This window comes from Lethenteron reissneri, chromosome 38 (genome assembly GCF_015708825.2).
Source record: "Lethenteron reissneri isolate LAM-NWPU_2019-01 chromosome 38, ASM1570882v1, whole genome shotgun sequence".
NCBI lineage: Eukaryota > Metazoa > Chordata > Hyperoartia > Petromyzontiformes > Petromyzontidae > Lethenteron > Lethenteron reissneri.
Window position 1 is genome coordinate 9,387,969 of NC_083816.1, and position 13,222 is coordinate 9,401,190.

The window sequence follows — 13,222 nt, forward strand, 5'->3', positions numbered from 1 at the left end:
CTACTGATCTTCTTGGTTCTTTCGGTAAAGTCACGTAGAAGGGAAATAATAAAATAATAAAAATTAAACATAATAAAATAAAATTCTCACGACGTTTCGGCCACAACACAAGCAGCCGTCCTCAGGTGAAGACAGAGCTGTCTGATAGACAGCGCTCCAATGAACACTGTTACTAAGCTTGGCAACGTGTGTTTTGGCCGAAACGTCGTGAGAATTTTATTTTATTATGTTTAATTTTTATTATTTTATTATTTCCCTTCTACGTGACTTTACCGAAAGAACCAAGAAGATGAATCCCTGCAGTCACGAAAGCTTTAAATCAAAGCAGAATTATTTCATTATTTAAATTTTTATTATTTTATTATTTCCCTTCTACGTGACTTTACCGAAAGAACCAAGAAGATGAATCCCTGCAGTCACGAAAGCTTTCAATCGAAATGCTACTGATTTTCCCTCCCCCCTGTTACTGCCCACAATAATAATAACAACCGGTTATTTATCCAGCGTTAGCCACAAAGAAAAGTCTGGAGACCAATTTTCACCAGACCGCTGCATTGGGATGTTTAACAGAGGCCACATATGTTGCACGTTTCTTTACGACGGGAGGAAAACTGGTGGACCCAGAGCAAACCCATGCAGGACAGAGGGGGGAGCAACGCGTACCAACTCCACACAGATAGGCACGGGAATCTAACCCAATGTCCCACTGCTGTGTTAACCACTGCTATGTTAACCACTGACGATGTCTGTGGTCTACCGGTCAGACGTACGCGTCATTGTTGTTGTTGTTGTTTGTGTTCCCAGGTTAATTATCGCACAGTCAACCTCACCACCCATCGCACATCGCTCAACCTAGTTGTCAACATCAACATCATCGACAACAGCGGCAGCAATAGTAACAGCAGCAGCAGCAGCAATCGCGATCACAATGAAGCAACATTATCTGCAGCAATAACAGCAGCAGCAGGGGCATCGGTTGCTACAACAACAGCAGCAGGGGCATCGGTTGCTGCAACAGCAGCAGCAGTGGCATCGGTTGCTACAACAGCAGGGGCATCGGTTGCTACAACAGCAGCAGCAAACGTAAAATCAACGCCATTAACAGCTGATGCTACAGCAACAACAGCAGCAACAGGAGCAACAGCAGAAAAATCAGCAGCAGTGGAAACAACATCAGCAACAACAATTTACAACAACAGAAGCAGTAGCATCAGCAGCAGCAGTGGTAGCAACAGCAGTAGCAGTAGTTGCAACATCAGCAGCAGTAGTATCAGTAGTAGCAACAACAGTAGTTGCATCAGCCATAGCATTCGTAGCAACTGCAGCAGTAGTAGCAACAACAGCAGCAGCATTAGCAGTAGTAGCAACAACAGCATTAGCATTAGCAGCGGTAGCAATAGCAGCAGTAGCATTAGCAGCAGTAGCAACAGCAGCGGTAGCAACAACAGCAGTAGCATTAGCAGCGGTAGCAGTAGCATTAGCAGCAGTAGCAACAACAGCAGTAGCATCAGCAGCAGTATCATTAGCAGCAGTAGCAACAACAGCATTAGCAGCAGTAGAAACTGCAGCAGGAGCATTGCTGTTGGCAAATAACGACTGTATGAGCACATGGATGAGTGGGGAGGAGGAGGAGGCGGCGGTCACAGTGAGGCTATGGAATTGAAACCCATATGAATAGCAAGGTGTATAACGTCCATTCTCATGCCCTTTATTTACGCAGGAAAGCCTCGCCGAAACTCAAGGCTCATTTTCAGGAGGGCCCCACATTCAGTCACATTAAACGAGTGTTTGAGAATCAGAATATTTATTTGTACTGCCGGAGGAATCTGATGAGCTACAAAGCTAATTTTCACAGACGTCCGGTAGTTGGGCACCCGGGAGGAAATAATAAGAGTGGTGGGAGAAACCCCACGGCGCACACAAGGAGGGGTAGACACTAAGGCGTCAAACAGATTGATTAAAGAATCCATTGCCGCACCGCCATTTCCTGGCCACCTCGTGGCCTTAGCCTGAACGGGATCGTATTCCCAAGCACGTGGCCTGCCATCAAAGCACCAACCAGACTCAATCCCACTTCGTTTGGGAGATCCCGTCGAGAATCTAGAACGTTTGAGAACCGGGCGCACGACTTGATTCTGTGTTTGTTGTTGTTGCTCATTCTCCACCACCACCACCACCACCACCAAAGCGATGAGAAATATCAGCGGCTCCACCACCACCGCCTCCTCGTCAACCACAACGCTGACGTCTGGCGAAGACCAAGGCCACCCGCGGGCCTTCAGGGCGACCGTGGCCGGCGTCTTGCTGCTCGAGATCGCCCTGGGCCTCGGCAGCAACCTGACGGTGCTGGCCTTCTACGCGCAGCGCCGCTCGCACCTCGTCAACTCGGTGAGCATCTTCGTGACGGTCAACCTGCACGTGATCGACGCTCTGCTGTGCGCCGTGTGCGCGCCTCTCAGCGTCGCCTCCTTGCTCTGGGAGGTGGACGGGGATGATTGCGGTGGCGGCGGCGGCGACGGCTGGGGGTGGACAATCGACGGAGAGCCGCCGAGGTCCTCCGCGGTCGCCAGAGGATCGCAGCTGGCGGTGGCCCACGAGGCGTGCGTGGCTTTCGCGGGCGTGTCCACGGCGGCCAACATGCTGGCCATCAGCCTGGACCGCTACGACATCGCGGTGAGGCCCGCCAAGCGCTTCATGACGCGGGCGCGCTCCGCTGGCGCCCTCGCCATCGTGTGGCTCCTCTCCGCGGTCGCGTTCCTCACCCCGTTCCTCGAGTCGAACTTATCCCCGGCAGGCGACTTCGCCGCGGGCGGCCAAGTCGCGTCCCCCCCGAACGCGACGACTTCCAACCGGCAGCAGCAGTCCCACCACGACCGCAATGGGCAGGAACGACAGCTTCATCAGCGGCAAGAGGATCAGAATGCCCCCCTGCATCAGTTGCCGATGATGATGGCGGGTTGCCACTGGCTGCGCTACCACCTCGCCCTGCAAATCCCCATCTGTGCAGGCACCGCGGTGGCGATGCTCGTCTTCTACTCGAGACTCGTGCGCGCGCTGCGCATCAGGGTGGTGCCGAGCCGAATGGCGCGGCCAGATTCGCGAGGGCGCAACAGCAGCAGCAACAACAACAACCACCACCACCACCACCGCCGCCACCACCGTTGCAGCCGCCACAACAGCATTGGGATCAGCGGCTTGGCGCTCGCACGCAACGGAACTCCCAGAGGCGCCAACGTCGCCGCCAATGACCACCCACCGTTGCGCGTTGCGTGCGCCGCGCGGTGCGAAGGAGCTCGCGGTGGTGGCGCTGGTGGAGGAGGTGGAGGTGGAGCGGGAGGAGTCGGCGCCTCTGTGTCCGTCATCCTCACCCTCCACCGCGCCATCAAGCGCTACCGCCAGCGGCGCAAAAACCAGCGGCGCCTCTTCCGGATGTCCCTCGTCATCGTCTCCACGTTCGCGCTCTGCTGGCTGCCCCTGACGCTGCTCAACGCCGCGGCGCTCTGGATGGGGCCCGACCCGCGGGGGTCGTCGCGCGTCGCCCTCGCCAGGCCCCGGGCCGCGTGCCTGGCGGCCGCCTACGCGGGCCCCGTGCTGCACCCGCTGCTCTATGCCTTCTCCAGGCAGAAAGTTCGCCGGGCGCTCGCGGCCCGAGGGGTCCGGGCCGGGGTCGGCCTGGGGCTCGGGGCGGTGAGGCGGCGCGTTGAGGCTTTGCGCGCCGAGGACGCGTCCGTCGGGCGCCCGCTGGTCGAGACTCAACTCGTGGTGGCCCCGCCGCAACCGAGGTTCCAACTACAACCCGGTCTCTCGGCCGACCCCTAGCTGGGGGGGCTGGGGGGTCGGGGGGTCGGGGGGGCCTCACGGCAACCGGGCGCCACGCGGAGGCAGGATGGAAGCAGCCCTAAGGGCCGGACAGGAGACTCCCGTTTCGGAGGGGTCAAGGGTTTCACGATCGCGGCTTTGTCACGACGGCGAACGCTTTTTGGTCGAGGGTGGAACGCGCCGTGGGACACTCGAGTCGACGTTCACACGAACTCGCGCGCTAGCACGTGGTGCGCGGATCACACGTTCGGCCTTAATATCATTACGAGGGTGGTTCTCGCCGGTGCTGATGTGTACGCACACACCACGTGAGGTGCTCATCTAAGACCCAGTCGACGTAGGAGAGACCGAGATAAAACACGCACAGACACACAAGGACGTCACTTGACAGCGGTGCCTTGTACTGGAGGCCAGCCTCGTGTGTATGTTTTGTATGTATGTTTGTATGTGTGTATGTATGTGCGTATGTATGTGTGTGTATGTGTGGGGAGCGGTAGTGTAGTGGTTAGCGCGCTGCGCTATGAACCCGGCGACCCGGGTTCGATTCCTGCTCACGGTCAATACCAGTGACGATTATCTGAACTGGTCCCGGGCCTCCCGTAGGTCGACTCAGCCTCAAATGAGTACCTGGTGTGGTGTGTAAATATCGCCACTTGGGGAGACAAAGGCGGTCGGGCGTGGTGCTGGCCACCCACCGCCTCGCGTACCGTTCCGGCCTTCATCGGTGCTCGCTAACAGCACTTGCCCCTACAGTCTGTCAAGGCTACACGGGGGATCTTTGTTGTATATTCAAATTGGTGTCGCGAGCAGACTAAAGGTGGCCACGTTCAGCTGGGAATCACTCGTGGGGTTCACGCAGCCACGGCGAGGCGATCTCGCACCTGATCCTAGGAGGTGTTTATTATCTACAAAACGTGATAATGTCGTTTTTTTTTTGGTCCACATAACTCCTCTCTAGCTCGACCGCTGCACCGGTGTCAATGGCCGAGAGAGTTGTCATTTTGCAAGTGTGCTGCGTTTCTTACGAGATGTCACGAGAGAAATGTGACCCTTTGTGTCGTGGCAATTCGACCCATCGCTCCTGGTGCGAGTTCAATCCGCTCTGACATTCACAATAGAACAGCGGGCAACGCGAGGCCCCCGTTTCAAAGGAATCCAATGGATAGGGAGTTGATCTTGGGCAGGATGTTGTGGTGGTGATGGGGGGCAAGGGGCAGCTTTGTGGAGGAGGAAGGGAGGGGGCACAGAGTTAGTGGAGGAGCGATGTAGACGAGCACGTTTCTCACGTCGAGTAGGAATTGTTGATATTTACCCACGAAATGTGTTTTTACCTATGTCAACTGTTATCGTTGTTGATTACAAATAAAGGGAAGCAACGAAAAGAAACGGCGGTAAATTATATATTTTGGTTTGTTTGAAACACTCGATTTTGGCAACAACAACTACCCCCCAACGAATGCATTGACGTAATACGCCTGTGTGTAGGGGTTGTGTTCCTCTTAGTTTTAACGTTCAGGAGTTTTTTTCCTGGGATTGTTATGAAGCGCTGTGGGGCCCTTGTGTGAATGGCGCTGTATAATATTCAAACTGAGTTCCGCTTACTGAGTACCTCGCTCAAGCTTAACGATCTTCCAACTCGTCATTACATGACCCAGTGGCATCACGAGCGAGTCGGACATGCCCCCCCCCTCTCCATGCCCACCATGCCCACCACGCCACTGGTGTCATTCACAATTTTATTTTACTAATACTAATAGGGGTTTTCCCCTTTTTTCTGGCAACAAAACTGACACCTTTGCAAGGAATCATGCTTACAATAACCACAATACTTGCAGTCAAATGCAAACAAAAAACAATACTCTGATAATGTATGCATTGTCTTTGAGGTCCCATGATGAAATTTTATTTTAGCCAACAAAAAATAATTTTCATTGGATTGCCCAGTGGCACGCGAAAATCGGGAGAATACGTCTCATTAACGAGATCGCCGCACCGACCTAAAAAAAATAGTTGAGCTTAATTTAGAGTCGTTACCAACCCTAAATTTTAGTATCTTTGTAAAATTAAAATCGTTTTTTTTTGGGAATCGTCAGCGTCCACAAGACTAATAATTCTTAACGTCGGAAATTCCCATCAGGGCCCACGACGTGGATAGTGATTTGTCTTTTGATGTAGGGCCACCTCCTTTCCACCGAGGTGTCTGAGAGTGCTTAACATCGCTTCTAATCTCGAGCAGTTGAAAGGAAAACCTCGGTGGCGTCTGTCCCTCTAGGCAACAGGTGACTCAACACGTGACCTGCAAATGGGCATTAGTCTGCTGTGTGTAATCGCAATTAGGACGCAGTAAGAGCTGATGGTTTATAATCCAACACAATAAAACCAAACTGTAAATTGGCAATCGATGTTTCGCCCCTCGAAAACAGAAAATCCTTAAAATAAAAAGGGGATTCGGGGAAAACTGCAAGCGTCCAAAAAATCTGTTAATTGGACGCATCGCTTCTTTTAAGTCGCTAATTTGTCCTAGAGAGTGGGATAATTGGCTCGTGGTGAGACTCAAAGACATCGAGCCCGAGCATTTCCCGTCTTACTTCTCTGCCAATTGGTACCGCGTGCGACGAAGCTCGGAGGACAATCTTCGACGGAGCTCACGGGACAATGTTGTACTCCTGTGGCGGTGACAACGCGTGGAATGAAATGAGGACCTCCTCCCCCGGGGTCGTCCGGGTACCGTGATGTTACTCCCACTGCCGAACAGTGAGAGGGTCTCGATTTAAAGCTTTCGTGACTGCAGGGATTCATCTTCTTGGTTCTTTCGATAAAGTCACGTAGACCTGGTCCTCACCTGAGGACGGCTGCTTGCGTTGTGGCCGAAACGTCGTGAGAATTATTTTATTTTTTATTGATTTTAATTTATTGTTTTACCTACGTGACTTTACCGAAAGAACTAAGAGTACAACACCACATCTCTAACTTGACACTCTTTTGTCTAATGGAGTAATTTTTTTTGTATTGTGATAACCTTCTTCTTGATGTTTGTGCTTTTTAGTTTTGGTACCATTTCTTAATGTGCGTATTCATTTAATTTTGATTGTCAGTACGGTATTCCATTTGCTTGTTAGTGGCCTCATGGAGAAACCGACTCGATGCACAAAAAAGTAATGCGGGAATTTCCATCGCTGGCTTTCGATCGCCAGCCTAACAGAGCACTTGCGCATTGGTTAGTTGAGCCTGTGGGTAGTGGCTTTAATTGGGGCCAAAGTTCTATCTTGTTTTCCACGTGGAGTGCAAATGGTAATTCAATGCTTGATGCATAAAACACACAATACAGCACATATCCAATTAACTATACCACCTGCGGGTGCTGCGAGAGAATGAGAAATGAATGGATGAATAGATAATCGCACGTGAAATGCCCTCCCTCCCCATGCGAATTGAAGTCAGAGGCTGCCATCGTCACGTGGTGATGCACCGAAAACCCACACGCCGACCCAACGAAAGCACGCACACTCACCAAGCATGCGCGTCGCTAGTATAAATGTTTGCATTTTAAATCCAACTTTGAGGTTGTGCCAGAGAGAAGTCATTCATTCGACGGGGGATTCATTTATTTGACATTAATTGTGTACGTCTATCGGCTGTCAGCGGTGCTTATTTAGCAGAATTGGTTGTTCCATCATCGCCGCTTTATTCCCCGTAATTTACGAGCGATGTTTGCGCACGGGAATATGCGGGCACACCGGGGGCGGTGTTGAGATGAAAATTAAAACGAGCAAAATTGAAAAGCCGCTCGGGCTTAATGGATCTGTAACGAGGGAGCTCAAAGAGCGAGCTCGATGCTTTTGTCGCGTGCCGGAGGGAAAACGACCCCGCGATTGGCAATGAGGACAGATGTCCCCCCCCCCCCGGCCACTGAGTGTCCATCACCTGACCCGCTGGGACACCAAAGACAAAGATCCGCCCCGTATAGCCTGATCACGCTGTTGAGGGCAAGCGAGGGGGTAGGGGGGTAGGTGGCCAGGCGCCACGCCATGTCCGCCTTCGTCTCCCCTAAGTGGCGATGTTTACTACACACCGCTGCACCAGGTACTCATTTAAGGCTGAGTCGACCAAGGGGAGGCCTCGTTCAGATAATCGTCACTGGTGTTGGCCGTGAGCGGGGAATCGAACCCGTGTCGTCGGGGTTCATAGAGCAGCGTGCTAACCGCTACACTATCGCACGTGATTTTCCTTATCAAGGGATTTCCAGGTTAAATATCTTATTTAAGGTAAAATTGTGTATTTCCTTAACGGTCAATATGGTATCTCTAATTCGTGTTTGTTTCCCGACCCGTGCGTTGCTATTTTTATGACTCGGGCATAATTCCAAAGCCTGCATCGTTCCAACGCTCCTTTGCACTGGTTTCACATATTTCGTTTTTTTTCGTTGCTAAATTTTTTGTTGCAACGTCAATGTTGCTAATTCACGTCACAGTAGGCAACATGCATTGAAGAAAAAATATACACTCAACGAAACTGCCGCTGATAAATCAATTATTTATCAATAAATAAGAATAAATTATTGGCAATAGTTAGATATTAATATTTATGACGAGTAAATATTTTGTTACATTTATGTTCGTTTTTATCATCTCTGTGCTGTGATCATTGTGTACATTTTTAGGAAAGAAGTCGAGTTGGACTGACTTGTCGAAAGACATCCCTAATAATGATTAATTAATGGAAAAAACCATTCCCATTCACGAAATTTCGTTTGACGCGCGTTTTCAGAAGAGCGCATCCCTTTCATCTGTGCGCGGTACGGTGTGTAAACATCGTCACGAGGGAGACAAAGGCGACCAAGCGTAGCGCTGGCTCCCTCGTGTGCCGTGCCGACCTCTATAGGCGCTCGCGAACAGAACTTGCCCCCCCCCCCATGTCTGTTAAACGCAACACGGAGGCGTCTTTGTGCGCAGTAAAATGACCGAAATCTCTCATTTAAAGGGAGAAAAATTGGTGCACGTGGAAAGGTGCAAGATAGTGAATGGCTTCGCGTGGAGTGGCATTTGCGAAATCCGAGCACAATCAGATTGTAACACACGGAGCAGCGCGAACCTTTAGCTTGGACAAAGCACAGCCAGCCAGCACGCTGTACCACGCTAATGAAACGCAAGAAGGATCAATTCACATCCTGACAAAATCGCTGAAACATATATATATATTGTGATTTCCCAATTGTTATGGAGACATGGGGGGGGGGGGGGGCAGTAAAACATGAACAAACCGGATTGCATCTTGACTTAAAACGTTCGTGACAGCAGGATTTCATATTCTTTGGGGACTTTCGGTAAAGTCACGTAGATATCTACTTGACTTTACGGAAAGACCCAAAGAATATAAAAACCAGATTGCAGTATTAAAGTTGGTGGTTTTGTCTTATAATCCGGTAGCAGTGTGTGCACACGTGCGTCCATAATCCAGTGAATTCTGCAATAGAAAGCATTCCACAAGACTGTAAACGAGGCCTTTGTGTCCAATAGGCAAGTGAGGACTTGGAGCCCCCACGGGCAATAGATGCCTTGTCACTATTCAAGAGTTGCAATTAGATATATACTTTTTAAATTCTCGTTTGTGTTATTTTTGTCTAATTTCCCATCATTTGGCCTAAATATACAAATTGCCTAAATATATATATATCAATTGCCATATATGATTTTAATGTAGCCGGGACGAATTGTAAACAACCAACTCTCGCGCGCGCACGATGCGACGTGGGCATCGTGCGAGCACGAACCGATCCCATCGGATGGATTGTTACCCGCCCGGTGTGGTGCACATTTCCTGTTTCGGGGTCAGAGCACATGATTAAAAAACACATTGTCCTGCGGAGGGAGCTGATAGGAACGTTGGGTTGCTCGGTCAATGGCCAGGGTCAACGGCGGCGTGGTGTATTCCGCAAATATGCCCGACTGTGAGGGCGGGCACAAGCCGGCGTGAGTAGGTTAAACGTTTAAAAGGGCACCACGGGGTGACCAGCCCCTCCTCACCCAGCCCCACCCCTCCCCACCCAGCCCCTCCCCACCCTCCCCACCCAGCCCCTCCCGACCCTCCCCACCCAGCCCCTCCCGACCCTCCCCAACCAGCCCCTCCCCACCCAGCCCCTCCCTCCCCACCCAGCCCCTCCCTGCATAACGAACACAATAATCCCCTGTGGGCTGGTGTAACCAGGAGGTTCCTACCAGTAAAAAACGACGCTGTTTGTGCCACAGTGCAATGCGATACATTCGTAGAAAGCATTCGGTGCATTTGTTAACATCGACGTCTGTATAGCGGTTTGCTGTAGCTAGAATTAAATTTGTTTGTATTAACCCACCTATCATTATTCTCGGGTTAATATTTTACTTGTCATTAAAAGCAAGCTTAAAGCGGAACATACAATAGTTTTAAGACACCACGGGGGTTTATTTTTTACCCAAAAGCATAAAAACCCTACATCGAGGTGTGCCAACCCTGCCCATTCACGACAATCAGCGACTTGCAAATGAAAAAAACTAAAACCTAAAAATAAATAATGCCTCCAAAAACCGAAAATGAAAAACCGCAGTTATTAATCTGTACAGCCCCTGGGACGCGATGAGCTCTGGGGTCAAACGCGAATGCTTTTAAATGAGCTCTGAGAAAGAAAGAAAGAAAAACCCCGGGTTTCATTATTAATCAGAGGCAGCTCACCCTCAACTCCCAGCCACCTTTGTTCCTGAACGGGGTGGGGAGGGGAGGGGGGTGGTGCCATCCCTCGTCCGCTTAATCGTTCGTCGCTCCGGTGTCCGAGATGTCTCAAACACGAAGGAGACTCATCGACGCACGCGAGACACCGTTTCAGTTGCCGTTGCTCGACCGAGTCACTGCCGTTGCTCTACCGAGTCACTGCCGTTGCCCTACCGAGTCACTGCCGTTGCCCTACCGAGTCACTGCCGTTGCTCTACCGAGTCACTGCCGTTGCTCTACCGAGTCACTGCCGTTGCTCTACCGAGTCACTGCCGTTGCCCTACCGAGTCACTGCCGTTGCCCTACCGAGTCACTGCCGTTGCCCTACCGAGTCACTGCCGTTGCTCTACCGAGTCACTGCCGTTGCCCTACCGAGTCACTGCCGTTGCTCTACCGAGTCACTGCCGTTGCCCTACCGAGTCACTGACGTTGCCCTACCGAGTCACTGCCGTCGCTCTACCGAGTCACTGCCGTCACTCTACTGAGTCACTGCCGTTGCCCTACCGAGTCACTGCCGTCGCTCTACCGAGTCACTGCCGTCGCTCTACCGAGTCACTGCCGTTGCCCTACCGAGTCACTGAGTCGCTCGACCGAGTCACTGCCGTCGCTCTACCGAGTCACTGCCGTCGCTCGACCGAGTCACTGCCGTCGCTCGACCGAGTCACTGCCGTCGCTCTACCGAGTCACTGCCGTCGCTCTACCGAGTCACTGCCGTCGCTCTACCGAGTCACTGCCGTCGCTCTACCGAGTCACTGACGTCGCTCTACCGAGTCACTGACGTCGCTCTACCGAGTCACTGACGTCGCTCTACCGAGTCACTGACGTCGCTCTACCGAGTCACTGCCGTCGTTCTACCGAGTCACTGACGTCGCTCTACCGAGTCACTGACGTTGCTCTACCGAGTCACTGACGTCGCTCTACCGAGTCACTGCCGTCGCTCTACCGAGTCACTGACGTTGCTCTACCGAGTCACTGCCGTTGCTCTACCGAGTCACTACCGTTGCTCTACCGAGTCACTACCGTTGCTCTACCGAGTCACTGCCGTTGCTCTACCGAGTCACTGCCGTTGCTCTACCGAGTCACTGACGGTGCTCTACCGAGTCACTGCTGTTGCTCTAACGAGTCACTGCCGTCGCTCTACCGAGTCACTGCCGTCGCTCTACCGAGTCACTGTCGTCGCTCTACCGAATCACTGACGTTGCTCAACCGAGTCACTGACGTCGCTCTACCGAGTCACTGCCGTCGCTCTACCGAGTCACTGCCGTCGCTCTAACGAGTCACTGACGTTGCTCTACCGAGTCACTGCCGTCGCTCTAACGAGTCACTGACGTTGCTCTAACGAGTCACTGCCGTCGCTCTACCGAGTCACTGACATCGCTCTACCGAGTCACTGACGTCGCTCTACCGAGTCACTGCCGTCGCTCTACCGAGTCACTGCCGTCGCTCTACCGAGTCACTGACGTCGCTCTACCGAGTCACTGCCCGTTGCTCTACCGAGTCACTGACGTCGCTCTACCGAGTCACTGCCCGTTGCTCTACCGAGTCACTGACGTCGCTCTACCGAGTCACTGCCCGTTGCTCTACCGAGTCACTGACGTCGCTCTACCGAGTCACTGCCGTTGCTCTACCGAGTCACTGGCGTCGCTCTACCGAGTCACTGCCCGTTGCTCTACCGAGTCACTGACGTCGCTCTACCGAGTCACTGCCCGTTGCTCTACCGAGTCACTGACGTCGCTCTACCGAGTCACTGCCGTTGCTCTACCGAGTCACTGGCGTCGCTCTACCGAGTCACTGCCGTCGCTCTACCGAGTCAATGACGTTGCTCTACCGAGTCACTGACGTTGCTCTACCGAGTCACTGACGTTGCTCTACCGAGTCACTGACGTTGCTCTACCGAGTCACTGACGTTGCTCTACCGAGTCACTGCCGTTGCTCTACCGAGTCACTGTCGTCGCTCTACCGAATCACTGACGTTGCTCAACCGAGTCACTGACGTCGCTCTACCGAGTCACTGCCGTCGCTCTAACGAGTCACTGACGTTGCTCTAACGAGTCACTGCCGTCGCTCTACCGAGTCACTGACATCGCTCTACCGAGTCACTGACGTCGCTCTACCGAGTCACTGCCGTCGCTCTACCGAGTCACTGCCGTCGCTCTACCGAGTCACTGACGTCGCTCTACCGAGTCACTGCCCGTTGCTCTACCGAGTCACTGACGTCGCTCTACCGAGTCACTGCCCGTTGCTCTACCGAGTCACTGACGTCGCTCTACCGAGTCACTGCCCGTTGCTCTACCGAGTCACTGACGTCGCTCTACCGAGTCACTGCCGTTGCTCTACCGAGTCACTGGCGTCGCTCTACCGAGTCACTGCCGTCGCTCTACCGAGTCAATGACGTTGCTCTACCGAGTCACTGACGTTGCTCTACCGAGTCACTGACGTCGCTCTACCGAGTCACTGCCCGTTGCTCTACCGAGTCACTGACGTCGCTCTACCGAGTCACTGCCCGTTGCTCTACCGAGTCACTGACGTCGCTCTACCGAGTCACTGCCGTTGCTCTACCGAGTCACTGGCGTCGCTCTACCGAGTCACTGCCGTCGCTCTACCGAGTCAATGACGTTGCTCTACCGAGTCACTGACGTTGCTCTACCGAGTCACTGACGTT

The 13,222-nt window shown here is 52.6% G+C and overlaps 1 protein-coding gene across 1 annotated transcript; it reads left to right on the forward strand.

Moving 5' to 3' along the window:
- Positions 1-819: 819 nt before the first annotated feature.
- On the forward strand, positions 820-4,767 carry LOC133351722 (G-protein coupled receptor 22-like). The gene has a single exon (XM_061567150.1). The coding sequence runs from the start codon at positions 2,191-2,193 to the stop codon at positions 3,817-3,819; it is 1,629 nt and encodes a 542-aa protein (XP_061423134.1). The 5' UTR covers positions 820-2,190; the 3' UTR covers positions 3,820-4,767.
- Positions 4,768-13,222: the final 8,455 nt, after the last annotated feature.

Excerpts from the sequence above, each read along its gene's own strand:
- LOC133351722 (XM_061567150.1), top strand. The coding sequence starts at position 2,191 with ATGAGAAATATCAGCGGCTCCACCACCACCGCCTCCTCGTCAACCACA.